This window comes from Siphateles boraxobius, unplaced genomic scaffold (genome assembly GCF_051911475.1).
Source record: "Siphateles boraxobius isolate OS27281-9 unplaced genomic scaffold, OSU_SipBor_1 8, whole genome shotgun sequence".
In the NCBI taxonomy this organism is placed as follows: domain Eukaryota; kingdom Metazoa; phylum Chordata; class Actinopteri; order Cypriniformes; family Leuciscidae; genus Siphateles; species Siphateles boraxobius.
The window spans coordinates 31,491,072-31,505,043 of record NW_027509208.1 but is presented as its reverse complement, the minus strand read 5'-3'; the positions used below and the strand labels follow the sequence as shown (position 1 = coordinate 31,505,043).

General features: G+C 39.1%; 1 protein-coding gene across 1 annotated transcript in view; it reads left to right on the top strand.

Annotated features, from left to right (window-relative positions):
- The window catches only part of gabrr2b (gamma-aminobutyric acid type A receptor subunit rho2b), a 34,821-nt gene extending 30,489 nt beyond the window's left edge, over positions 1 to 4,332 (top strand). Inside the window, exons 8-9 of the mRNA XM_077219665.1 lie at positions 798 to 994; positions 3,313 to 4,332. Of these exons, the coding sequence (XP_077075780.1) occupies positions 798 to 994; positions 3,313 to 3,612 (497 nt within the window). The 3' untranslated portion in view covers positions 3,613 to 4,332. The remainder of the gene's footprint in view (positions 1 to 797; positions 995 to 3,312) is intronic.
- Positions 4,333 to 13,972: the final 9,640 nt, after the last annotated feature.

Genomic DNA, 13,972 nt, shown 5'->3' with positions numbered 1-13,972 from the left:
CCACTGCATGGTACGGTACGGTACGGCTCGCTTCGGCTCGCTTTAAATGGTACCACCTCTGTTGAGGTTCCAAGCATACCGTACCGATACTAAAATGTGACGTGAAAACACTGCAGATCACTGATTGGTCAGACAGACAGAATCGTCACTACCAGTGTCATTGTATTTGCGAGACATCAAACCCGCTAGATTTAAATAGCTAGTAACAGCCACCACTGTACCACCTGTTTTAAAACTACTTGCTTGACTTGCTTGAAGAAAAAAAACTTCCAAAAAAGAAATGGCTGTATCGTGGTCAGTGGACGAGAAGTGCAGACTTTCCTCTTGTTGGTTGCCGAGGAGCGGATAAACTATAACGATCAGTCATAATCCCACCCACTTTGAAGCGATACTAACTGCAGTAGAAAAGCAACCGAGCTAAAGCGAACCGGGCCGTGTAAAATAGTCACATGGACTATTTTAACAATGTCTTGACTACCTTTCTGGGCCTTGAAAGTGATCATAACATTGTAGCCTATGGAGGGACAGAAAGGATTTCATCAAAAATATCTTAGTTTGTGTTGCAAAGATGAACGAAGGTCTTACGGGTTTGAAACGACATAAGGGTGAAAGTTAAGGACAAATTTAATTTTTGGGTGAACTATCCCTTAAAATCAGTTACCACTGCAATAAAACATGCCACAGTGCAGACTAAAGAAAGAAAAAGACACATCATTGAAATGCAAAATGAGTAGTTGGTGTGGAGATGAAATAGAGACACACTATTTGTGGGAGAATTTGACTGTCATTTCCTGTAGGCATTACGACGGTGCTCACCATGTCCACCATCATCACTGGAGTGAACGCCTCCATGCCAAGAGTCTCCTACATCAAAGCCGTGGACATTTACCTGTGGGTCAGCTTTGTCTTCGTCTTTTTATCGGTACTTGAGTATGCTGCCGTAAACTACTTGACCACAGTGCATGATGGGAAGGATCGCAAGTTAAGAGAGAAGGTAAATACACAATACATAATTTTCAGATAATCTCCTTATTTATTCTTATTTAATCTCCTCTATTACTTGCCTTTATTATTAACCTTCATTTTGTCATCTTTATTATGTTGGCTTGACAAAACATATTGTTGGGAACCCCCAAGATTTACAACATTTACATTTATTTATTGGAAAATCAATGCGCTTTGGTTTAAATGGTTTTATCTCTCCAAACAGGATGCCGTTTTAAAAATGTGGAAATGATCAGAAAGAAGTTAACACAACCTATTATTTATACGGTAACACTTCACCTGGCTACTTGGACTAGTAAAATGATTAGTCGGCCAAGTCCTAATTGATATAAAGGTATACATATTTTCAAATCTTACACCTGTTGCTGCCATAATATATTTACCCATTTGGCAGACACTTTTATCCAAATCGACTTACAGTTCATTTCAAGGTACACATTCTTATCAATTCTTGCTTTCCCTGGGAATCAAACCCATGACCTTGGCATTGCAAGCGCCAACGCTCTACTGTTTGAACTATAGGAAAACAAGGTGATAATTGCTTTACTTATATTGTGTAAATATATATTTATATATTTATAACCTTTATTTATATAGTGCTTTTTACAATGCAGATTGTTTCAAATCAGCTTTACAGAGATAACAGGAAAATAATATTGTTAAATATAAAATTAAATGTCCCCAACTAAGCAAGCCAAAAGCCATTGTCGACAATGGCGAAAAAAGGCGACAGTGGCAAGGAACCAAAACTCCATCAGTGACAGAATGGAGTAAAAAACCTTGGGAGAAACCAGGCTCAGTCGGGGTCCAGATCTCCTCTGGCCAACGAACGACCAGTGTATGATTATGATTCAGGCAGCATTACAGGTCAGAAGTCAGATTGGATCGGAACATTATATTATGCAGTTCATCTGGTTGAAGACCGGAGTCATCACGTGCGTATGGAGACGAGTTTGTTTAGGATCAGTGCCGATGGCTGTCGTGTCGATGAGGCCTAGTTGAGTATAGTTGACACAATCCCTGCTGACACTTCAGGGATGCGTTGTGGTCATGATAAATAATCATAATAATAAAGGAAGTTTATAATTTAGAAGTTTACATGATTTAGTTCTCTTTCTTCTTTTTCTTCTTACTCGCTGTATTTGAGTGGTGACATAATATTATTTTTGTAAACAGTTTCTGTAAATAAGTCTATTTTTAACTCTTTCCCCGCCAGCATTTAAAAAATATATATTTTTTTAAATCATTTTCACAAAAATTGCATGGCACCCAGAATTTATTTGTTGTATGAATATCTAAACATGCAATATATCAAAAGAAAGAACAGATCCTCTGCTTAAAAAAAACACTGTTTTATTCTATTTTCATGCATTTCTTTTAAATCAACACATGAATGTGTGTAAATTTAATGAAAAATCTAAATTTTGAGAAAAATTCTGAGAAAATCATGTTTTTGTCAAAGACATATGTGCATAAGCAATACTTTTATCGCTCGTTTCTGCTTCCTCTTCACGTGTGTTTGGATCCGGCGTTTCGGTACTCTTTCAGAAGATGTGTAAGATGATATCCCTACTGTACAATAATGAAAACATGTATTGTTGGAAAATTCTGTCAATGGCGGGGAAAGTGTTAAAACGCATGCACATTACCTTTGTGGTAATAGTTACCATATGGAGCTTAGCAGTGATCAAAAAAAAAAATGTACAAAACTTTTGGATTGATCCTTTGGTTTCACTTTATTTTGATGGTCCCTTTAATGCATTCTGTTGACTATAAGTTACTTTGCAGCTACATGTCTAATTACTCATGTAGAATGTTCAAAAGGGACCATCAAAATAAAGTGTTACCGATCCTTTTTTGTAAGTTCAATAATCAATCATTTGGCCATGATATCTCACCCGGGTGGTAGTAGAAAAACACTGACATTCTGGATTTGGATGGCTATCACATGCCTTGCCCTTGTTAATGTTGAAAATACCAAGAATGCATAAGGGCTCAAGTGACAAATATCCATATAGCAATGTCCTCACAACTGCCAAGCAACCAGTCAGGCTATAGCAAGGCCTATATCACTTCAAACTTCAAATCTTCTCTTTTTTTGGTTTTCAGGAGTTTGTGAAGCCGATATTCAGTTCATCTTACAGTACTTGACTCTTGTTGAAAGTTACATGTAACTTTAGGTAATATTAGGGGGGATACCTGTTGGTCTTATTCAAGCCTAAATTAAATAAGCCATATCTTGCACCTTGCAGCCAAGATAAAAGTTTTCTAAATGGTAACGAAAGTGTTTGTGTTTATCCATTTTAGCCTTTACCCTGCACATGTGACATATCTCACACAAGGACTATGTTGCTCAATGACACGTACAGTAAGTCTGATGTCAATGGCCTGGCAGGATATACCCAGGCTCCCGTCTCCTCTGAGGATAAACAGGAACACATGGTGGTGTGCCTGTCTTTGGCAAATGAGGCCACAGCAGCCAAAAAGAAGACCCTCAGAGGCTTCCGTATCATCCAAAACACTCACGCCATTGATGCCTACTCTCGCATGATCTTCCCAGGGGCCTTTATATTCTTCAATCTCATCTACTGGTCTGTGTACTGCTGAGTTGCCTTGCAAAGGGATTAATTATTGTTGTAGTATATTATACTGCTTATATATTAACGAAAGTAAAATAAAAAATTGTTTTTGTTATTGATTGACGTAAAGAGACAACATGATATGATGCAGATCGGATTCGAATCCAGCACAAGTGTCCTGGCATTGATCCTGAGGACAGGTACAAGCAGCTATCAGATGTAGGGTACAACAGGGCTAAAGATGCACTGGAGTTAAAGGAGATTGTGGAGCCGCAAGTATTGTTATGATACAGCTTGTGTCATAATGACTGATGGCTTTTTAATTAATGATGATTGATGGGTTTGACCTTTTGACTTTGCCCCTCCCCCCTGACCTGCCCTTGACCTAGCGGTGACCTTGTGTGTAATTGAATAACTGGATAATAGGATAATATGTTTATGACCTTGTGTGTAATTTAATAATAGGATAATATGTGTATGACCTCGTGAGTATAAGGGATTCATTGTTTCATATTTGATTTTTGATATAATGAAAGTTATGAGGGTTATTTTTCTTTTAAAAACAATCTGTTATCAGGATGTGTGTGTCACATGCTGCCCCCTCCCACCCTCCACATTCCTGAGCACAGTGGAAGTGAGAAAAAGAGGTTTTCTAATAATGACATATATTTCATACTAAAGTTGAAAAACATTCTGCTCTTTAAAAGTATATAAATGAAATGGTTATAAAAATAAATATCTTACTAAATTTACTGATCCAATTATTTTAGATAAATAAAATAAATAAATCATCCTTTAAAATAATTATTAAAAATAAAAAATCAATTTTCATCGAGTTGAAGAAGTAGCTCCTAACATTAGATGTCCATACAACGTATGAATGGTTTACAAAAATGCAATGAGTTTAAAGTTGAAAAGATCCCCGAGTGTTTCCCTCTCACACCCCCGTGTGTGTGTGTGTGTGTGTGTGTGTGTGTGTGTGTTTGTTCAGCGATCAGAAGAGACATTGCATGTGTTCGATTAGTTTTAATCTTATTTCATAGTATAAGCATTAAAAGTTTAAATTAGATCTTTTAAAAATAAAAATGTTTTTAATTAAATTCAATGAATTAATAAAAACAAATATTCTACATTGATGGTCTGTGGAAAAACGTGACTATAGTTTTTACTTATCAGGGTGCATGCAAAGAACTTTGAATTTTGGGGTCTCAAAAGCCATCTCGCAAATTGTGTGAAATGTTTAATAATTCCTTAAGAAGTATCTTTGAGAAAATCATCACACAGGCCTATCTTTAGTGAGAGAATACCAATGAAGACATTTAGAATCTGTGATGCCTCAGGCCGGCCCCCATTGATAGGCTGCTTATAAGGTCCTTCCAATCACCAGCACATCTTCAGAGAAATACGTTACTTGACAATAATTTTAGCTTCAGGATATAGGGTGACAGAGCAGATGAGCCTCTGTGCATCGTGTAATGTTAGTCTGCTAACGACTTTCCACAGCCAACGTTTTGGTCGTACTAAATTTATTTCAAAGCATAATCGTAAATGTTTAAATATGATCTTTTAAAGTGAAAAGATTGTTTAAATTCAATCTTTAAAGTTTTAATACATTCGTATCTTCTATTTATCTTTTAGAACGTAACTGTATTAAAGTATAATTTTGATTAATATAGCCAATATATATGTGTGTATATATATATATATATATATATATATATATATATATTAATATATACGATTTTTGTACTGTAACAGCTTATTCTATCCCATACAACTAAACACGACCATCACAGAAAACTGCATTTTTACATTTTCAAAAATAAATAAATAAATCATTTAATATCATTTCTAAGCTGTTTTGCATTCACACACACTAAGTTGGTTCTAAAAAATTAACTAATCTCTATTTTTTAATTAAATGATTAGAAATAAAGTATACACTCACCTAAAGGATTATTATGATCACCTGTTCAATTTCTCATTAATGCAATTATCTAATCAACCAATCACATGGCAGTTGCTTCAATGCATTTAGGGGTGTGGTCCTGTCTGTTGCCTGGTCTGATGAGTCTCGATTTCTGTTGAGACATTCAGATGGTAGAGTCAGAATTTGGCGTAAACAGAATGAGAACATGGATCCATCATGCCTTGTTACCATTGTGCAGGCTGGTGGTGGTGGTCTAATGGTGTGGGGAATGTTTTCTTGGCACACTTTAGGCCCCTTAGTGCCAATTGGGCATCGTTTAAATGCCACGGCCTACCTGAGCATTGTTTCTGACCATGTCCATCCCTTTATGGTCACCATGTACCCATCCTCTGATGGCTACTTCCAGCAGGATAATGCACCATGTCACAAAGCTCGAATCATTTCAAATTGGTTTCTTGAACATGACAATGAGTTCACTGTACTAAAATGGCCCCCACAGTCACCAGATCTCAACCCAATAGAGCATCTATGGGATTTGGTGGAACGGGAGCTTCGTGCCCTAGATGTGCATCCCACAAATATCCATCAACTGCAAGATGCTATCCTATCAATATGGGCCAACATTTCTAAAGAATGCTTTCAGCACCTTGTTGAATCAATGCCACGTAGAATTAAGGCAGTTCTGAAGGCGAAAGGGGGTCAAACACAGTATTAGTATGGTGTTCCTAATAATCCTTTAGATGAGTGTATAACTCAATGAATAATAACAAATATGTTGCTAAAATGTATTCAAACAATTTAAACATAGTTTTAGCTAAATGAATTTATATATATATATATATATATATATATATTTAACTTTAACTATATTTAACTATACATGTTCTACTGTTATGCTGCCTATATAATGAATTACACAACCAAGCAAAGAAAAAAGCATGTAATTTAGACCTGACTTACCTGTCGAGAAGAAAGCAGGCAACTTCAGCGTCCCTTTCAAAGTCTTTCTCCTTCATTAGCTCTATCCACCTGGGAAAAGCTATCACAATATTTACCCTCGTTTTGAATTCACCGGTGACGTTTCCTTTTAAATTAAAGTGATTGCTTTTTGGCTACGAGGATTGCATTATGAAGTACCGTGCAGGCAGTGCAGCCTTTCAAATTTGCCGGGGAGTGACAAACGCCTCTCACCTTGGCCGCTTCAGCTGGTTTCAGTCAGCCGGCTCTGAACGAAAACGTGTTGTGGAAATGCGTCGAGGCTAGTGCTTTTTGTCCCTTTCTGCTATTATAGTTTTTCAAGATGGCGGAACGACATGCAAGCCTCCATGGACTTACCTGTACCATGTAAATAAAGATAAGAAATTATTCGCTTACGAGGATAAGTCAGATCAATGAGATCATATTTATGAATAAAGACATTAATTTTAGCTAATAAAATACTTGAAAGAAAAATGGTTGTACCTTTTATTTCAGATGTGTAAATTGCAAAACAGCATTTTTCAGCCGAGTGAATCTACACATGAGAGGTCTTCAGAAGTCATAACTTCAGGGCTCAATGGGTCTCCTGAGAATATTTAATTTCCCTTAAAAACAAAGATTAAGCTAAATTACACTAGTTTCCAGCATTCCCCCCAAAATCAAATACTCTATACGATTTGTATTACACTTTTTTAAAGGATAATCTTGCATTTAAATTTGAACCCAAACTACTTCATATTTGCTGTGGTCTGACACAATGTCATCAATTGGTACTTTTTCTTTTAATCTTCTATTAAAATGTACTTTTCTTATTTATACAAAGGTTCAGTTTCAGTTTTCCGAGCAAGTATAAAGGAAAAAATGTGATATGTCTGATGCAATGTTTTTGCAAAGAAATAGGTGCTGCAATACTCCAAACAGTTCAACTCACAATGACAGCATTAAGGGTGGTCAACGGCAATTGGTGAAAACACTGCATGCGTAAGGTAGTTTTCCAGATTTTCCCCCAAAATCAAATACTGTATTACACTTTTCAAAGGATAATCTAGTTTAAAAGTTAGAATAAAAACTTAAAAAACAAACATATCTTCATACTTGTTGTGTTCTGATGCAAGGCCATTAACTGGTTCTTTTTGTTTTATAAATTTACTTTGCTTATTTCTACAAATATGAGCCTGATAAATATGTACTTAATACACGATTAAACAAGATAATCATGCTACCAAATACATCTGACGCAGTGTTTTTAAGAAAAAGCAGTGCGAGTTTGCAGATACTGACGCTGCCAATTACCTCCATCCTCCCCAACCACCATCAAGATGGTACCTTCCCCTTCATCCTCCCCACTACCACCAAGATGGTACCTTCCCCTTCATCCTCCCCACCACCACCAAGATGGTACCTTCCCCTTCATCCTCCCCACCACCGCCAGGATGGTCCCTTCCTTTACCTCCAGGGGGGTCGGCTGCGCCCCTGCCTTCATCTTCAGGCAGGACATGCAGATTCGGCTACCCTCGCATTGCACGCAAAGGACGGGGCCTACGCCAAAGAACTTTATAAATGTATACTTGCTGAGCTGTTAATAAATATACGCTTGTTATTCAATTTATCTCCCATGTCTTTCTGGTAGAACTAGATTTAGTCATCTTGTTCAGATAGTAGACGACACTGTTTTACATTTTGATTTTAAACTGAATAGTAAATTAACCATGTTTTTAACATCTAACAATAAAGATATGAATTATACTAACATCTTGTGTCTGTCTGTTATTTTCTGCTGCGCAGCAGAAACAGTTTAGGGTAAGTTAGAAAACAAGTTAGAATTAATACAATGTAAACTCGGCTGTAGTCGACTGTAGACTCACTGGAATCACACAAAGTATTAATGCAAAAAGTAAGTGCATGCTGTTTTACACAAACTATTACGACACAATCACATCTGACTATTGCACTGAGAGATGCATATTCATTAAAGCTTGAGGCTGTTAAACAAAGTTCCACACTTCGGTAAAATCCTTGTTGAATATCCTTGTTTCCATGTGGGAAAAACCTTCATGCATGATTAAGTCATGTTTGACATTGCTCTGTTGTCATTTCAAGCGTAATCTATGGCGTGAAGGAGCGTGACATGCTCATGGGGATGGCCATCATACACCTTCCACCTCCAAGCACAGAAGTGTTCCTCAATGGGTTGAGGAAAGGTAATATGGTGAGAGACATACTGTAGGGTCATGAACCGAAGATGATCCTAAAACTATTCCCAAACCAGCTCTGCATGATGGAAACTGACATTGTCCCAACAAAATAACACAAGACAGGTGATTTCTTCACCCTGACAGGCCTGCTCAAGTTCATTTTGAAAAACTCTCAGTGTCATATGATCCAAAAAATGGTGTACAGCCTGCCGTACCATCTTCATATTTAGCCACTCACATTGAGACACTTCCCTCATACTTTATGCACTAGATTATATAGTAATGCCATTCACTGTACCATAAAGGTATTGTGAATAGTAAGCAGACTTGTAGATCTTTGTAGGTTACGGTGAACTAACCTAGCAGTCTCTACCATGGTAAGGCCTCTGTTAAATATGGTCAAGAATGATGGCCCTTTTGATGCTTAATTTAAAACAACAGTAAGGACAGCCCTGCTATAGACATACCAATTGATTAAACATTAAGATTATTTGGATTAAATGATAGACTTGTAGTAAAACAAAAAAGATGAGATATAAATTAAAACTTTGATAGTAATAGCATTGTGATAGCCAGTTACTGTGAATTAAATATTTATATGGATGTCATTGTCATTGAAGTTTGTGGATGATATAATGTCACTGATCACAGACGGTGCAGAGGACGTATAAAGAGAGGAAGTTGAAACAAGGACATTGTGTGAGGACAACGACCTCTGTCTGAACAATAGTGGAAATATGGGTATAATCATGGATTAAAGGACACATAAGAGATGAAACACACACCTAGATACACGTGATTAAAAAAAACACCTTGATAGTGCCTCCTTTTTTCAAAGATCAGATTAAAAATTGTTACAAATATCTTGGCCAATCTCCCTATTGACAGTAGCTCATTTAATTGCATAATAGCCATGGGAGTAACTATGCCTGCCTGGTAGCGTGAAGCCTTACAGGGTCAGGGAAGGCATTGTGGGCTAGCCTACCCAACATCATGGACATAAACTCAGGTGTCGTCAGATGGTCAGTTCTAGATAGATTGACCTCGCTTGCTGCAGTTGAAGACTGCATCAACAAATCTAGTCAAAAACCAAAAGACTACTAAATAATGGAATCTGTACAATAAAAGGTATTAAATAAAAAAATAACTTAGCAATATGTGGAGAAATAAAGTGTGTTGTTTGGACTTTTGTGTTTTTTCCTGTTACTGTTTCATGTTTGTAGTCCTTTGTACTGTAGTTGTTCATGTTGATTAGTCCCTGATTGTTCCCCGGTGTGTCTTGTTCATCTCATTACCCTTTGTGTATATAGAGCCCTTGTGGTTTGTCAGTTGATGTTTGGCGTTTCATGCATATATCAGCTTCCAATTCTCTCTGCATTTCCTGGTTGTTCTGTTTGGATTATTATTAATCCATGAACTTAATACACTTCTTCACTTGCTTTCCTTGCACCCAGCGTTACAATTGTTTTCCATTTTAATTAAAATTCTGCATACTGTTTGCATCCTCAAAAGACACAATTGACATAATTCTGTATCATTCAGAATTTCATAAGCACTGGTGACTGTAGGATATGAGATTTGAATGTTTACATTGAAACGAATTGCCCTTTATGATGGCAAACCTTTCAGCATCATCCCTGGAGAATGGCACAATCAAAGTGGCACAATGGAATAGAATTAGACTAATCAATGGAGAAATCTATCAGTTAATCAGTTAGAACAAATGTGTTTGTACAAGTGACACATAAATGCATGTGAATGCTGAAAGAAAACACGTTGACTCAATTGTACATTTTACATTTTCATTCAACATATGATTATATTAAACTTCATCATCACCACCATTATAAAGACACACTCTTCACCTCTTCACACAGTTCACTGTCCAGTCTCGTTCATACGAAGAGGGCTACTTACCCAGCTACAGATAACCTTGATTCTCCAACAACCATTCTCAACTCCAGTATCTCCATTGGTCTCCAGCGTTCCTGTCGTCCGTCTCATACACCTTCAGTCTTCATACCTGTAAAAAGATTAATTCCACTCATCACCTGCACACCACTCTCCATATCTTTGTTCATATCACTTACCTGCATTTTGTTCTGGCTCTGTGTTGTCAACTCCTGTTAACTTCATATCCATCTCTTGAGTCTGCTTCTGTAACAATATTATCATAAGATTTTTTTATTGTGCTACAATTAGATGACGTATATTTTTGTTTAGAGCGCGCCTAAATGGGCCTGGCCTAAGCCTATAAAGATCACTCATTTCAGCCAATATATCAGATTTACTCAACTTCAGCGACACTTCACGTCTCTTAGTCCTCCTGAAGCCTTTCGCCGTCGAAACAAGCCAAATCAGCTAGAGCGAAGATCCTCACCCGGAAGCCGCTCCTCTTCTGTCGCTGCTCTCCTGTGGCCATCCGGCAAGAAAAAACGCTATATCCTTTTTCTGCTACTGTTGTGTTCGCTCTGCGCCACTCAGTTTTGTGAAAGAGCAAGTTTTCGTGAGGCGTTGTTCCAAATGCCTCGCTCTTCATGCAGCCTTGTCTACTGTGCCTCGTGCGGAGCCTCTCTGCACGAGGCAGATGGACACTTGAGCGCGGCTTGTGTCTGGGCTTCACCACACACAGGCCGCACTTCACAAGGGGGCGGCTGTTCCAGAATTGCGACAGCCTGCTTATTTACTTCCCGCGCTTGCGGCTAACTCTCCTTTCGGACGGCAAACCGTTTCTCACGCACCCCACGCTTCCTTTCCCTCGTCGAGCCATGACGGAAGAAGCGTGCGGTTAGATGTGCGCGCACCTAGCTCTCTTTATGTCAAGGGAGCTACCGCGTCCTCCCGTTCGGCACGTCACGCAGAGCCCTCTCCTTGACTCAGACACATCATGCTTGGGTCCTCCTAGTAGCCCCCCTCTGGAAAACACAAGCGTGGTTTCCAGAACTGGCACAAATGACGGACACTGTTCCCTGGCCAGTGCCAATGAAGAAGGACCTCCTCACACAGGCGAACAGGACGATCTGGCACCCTCACCCGACTTATGGGCCCTCCATGTATGGCCCCTCAACGGGTATCTGGGGACCTCCCAGAAAAAGTCTTAAATACCATCACTGAGGCTAGAGCACCGTCTACAAGGTGCCTTTATGCTCAGAAGTGGTCTGTATTCACTGGCTGGTCAGCCAGAGATCTCAAGCGACGTATCAGTGGTGCTCTCCTTCTTACAAGAGCTTTTGAATGTGGGTTGCTCCCCATCCACGCTCAAAGTGTGCCAGTCGCTGGGGAGAAACGACCTTATCGTTCGTTTTCTCAAAGGAGCCAGGAGGTTGAATCCCCCCAGGCCTCCCACCATACCGGCATGGGACCTTTCCACGGTCCTTGGGGCCCTGAAGGGTCTCCCGTTAGAACCACTACAGTCGGTTGGTCTCAAACCACTTTCGCTGAAGACTGCTCTGCTACTGGCTTTGGCATCAGTCAAGCGAGTGGGGGATTTGCAGGCGCTCTCTGTGAGCCCCTCCTGCCTGGAATTTGGGATAAATGACTCCAGGGTCATTCTCAACCCACGGTTATGTACCTAATGTGCTCTCAACCCCATTCAGAGCTCAGGTTATTACATTATTAGCACTTCCACCCTCTGAGAACGATGGGGAGGCTAATCTGCTTTGTCCCGTTAGGGCTATAAAAATATACTTAGAGCATTCTGCGCCATTAAGACAGTCAGAACAGCTCTTTGTTTGCTTTGGCAGCCGCACCAAAGGGTTACCGGTCACGAAGCAGAGACTATCCGGATGGATAGTGGACGCCATCTCGCTGGCATACGCCTCTGTGGGCCAGGATTGTCCCATAGGCCCAAAAGCCCAGTGGTGTGCCAATTCAAGACATTTGTGCAGTGGCCGGTTGGTCCTCGCCATCCACATTTGTCAGATTTTATAACCTGGAGGTACCGTGCCTGCAGGCCAGGGTCCTCTCAGTATGACAATTGACCCGACGGTGTCTGGTTTTTATCTGTCTAATATGTTACTGTCCATAAGTACAGGTAGTCCTAGTACTGTTAATGAGCCCCAGTTTTTATTCATGAAACCCGACCCTGTCCGGTTAGTGTCACTTATACTGGAAGACTTATTTTGGCTTGTTCTGTTGAGCCTCGGAGGGTTTTCCCTAGGCTCCAGTTGCTAATGTGCGGCATTTTACATTGCGTCCTCACTGCGTATTAGCCACGCAATACGAAGTGACCGTTCTCGAAAGGGAACGTACTCGGTTACTAACATAACCTCGGTTCCCTGAGAGTAATGGAACGAGTATTGCGTAGCCTGCCGCACAATTGCAATCTGTCAGGATGTGTCACTTCAGTCGATTTAAACCTGATATATTGGCCTAAATGAGCGATCTTTATAGGCTTAGGCCACGCCCATTTAGGCTCCCTCTGACGTACTCTGCACCAAGTCAGTTGATTGGGTCGCGCGTCTGAGGCGCTCGGTCATTGGATGTGCAGTTGCCGCAGCACAGCCAATGAGTGAGCTAGACGCTCTGCTGTGTTTCACAGTGCAGCTGCACTGCGTTTTAAATTATTGCTTCAATATTTTGAGGAAAAGGAGTTTCCCCACTGCGTATTAGCTACGCAATACTCGTTCCCTACTCTCAGGGTAACCGAGGTTACGTTAGTAACTGACTACTTTGTTTTATTTATTTATTTTTTGTACAAACATTAAACCAGTGAAAAGTTTGGACACACATTTATTCTTTATTATGACTGTTTCCCACATTTTATAATAATAGTCCAACCAAAAATAAATACCAAATGAAAATTATTTTATAACTGAGTATTATTCAGTATTGGAGGTGGAGGAACATGCTAGACATTTGTTAGCTGCTTTTCCTTTACTATTCACAACTAAATAAAAAAAAAATATTTTTAATTAAATGTATATATTTTATAATTATTGATGAAGAAATTATTTATTTAATTATTAATTTGTTTTCTTTTGTAAAGAAATTCACATAGCCTAACCTCCAAATTATCACGAATATGATTAAATATTGTAAAAAGGTTGACTTTTAACACCTTTATAAAAAATTATTCCAGACAGAGATAGGCTACCATTTGGAGGAAACTAGAACAATGTTCAGTGACTATACCACTGGATTATGTAAGTGTAATTCAAATAACACGTAATACCCACATAACATTACATAATATCCAGTCAGCAAATGTCTGTTTCCCCCTGCAAACTGTGAAAGCCCCTCCTGGTGCAGCAAACAACATATCTGACCTTCACATGAATACGCAG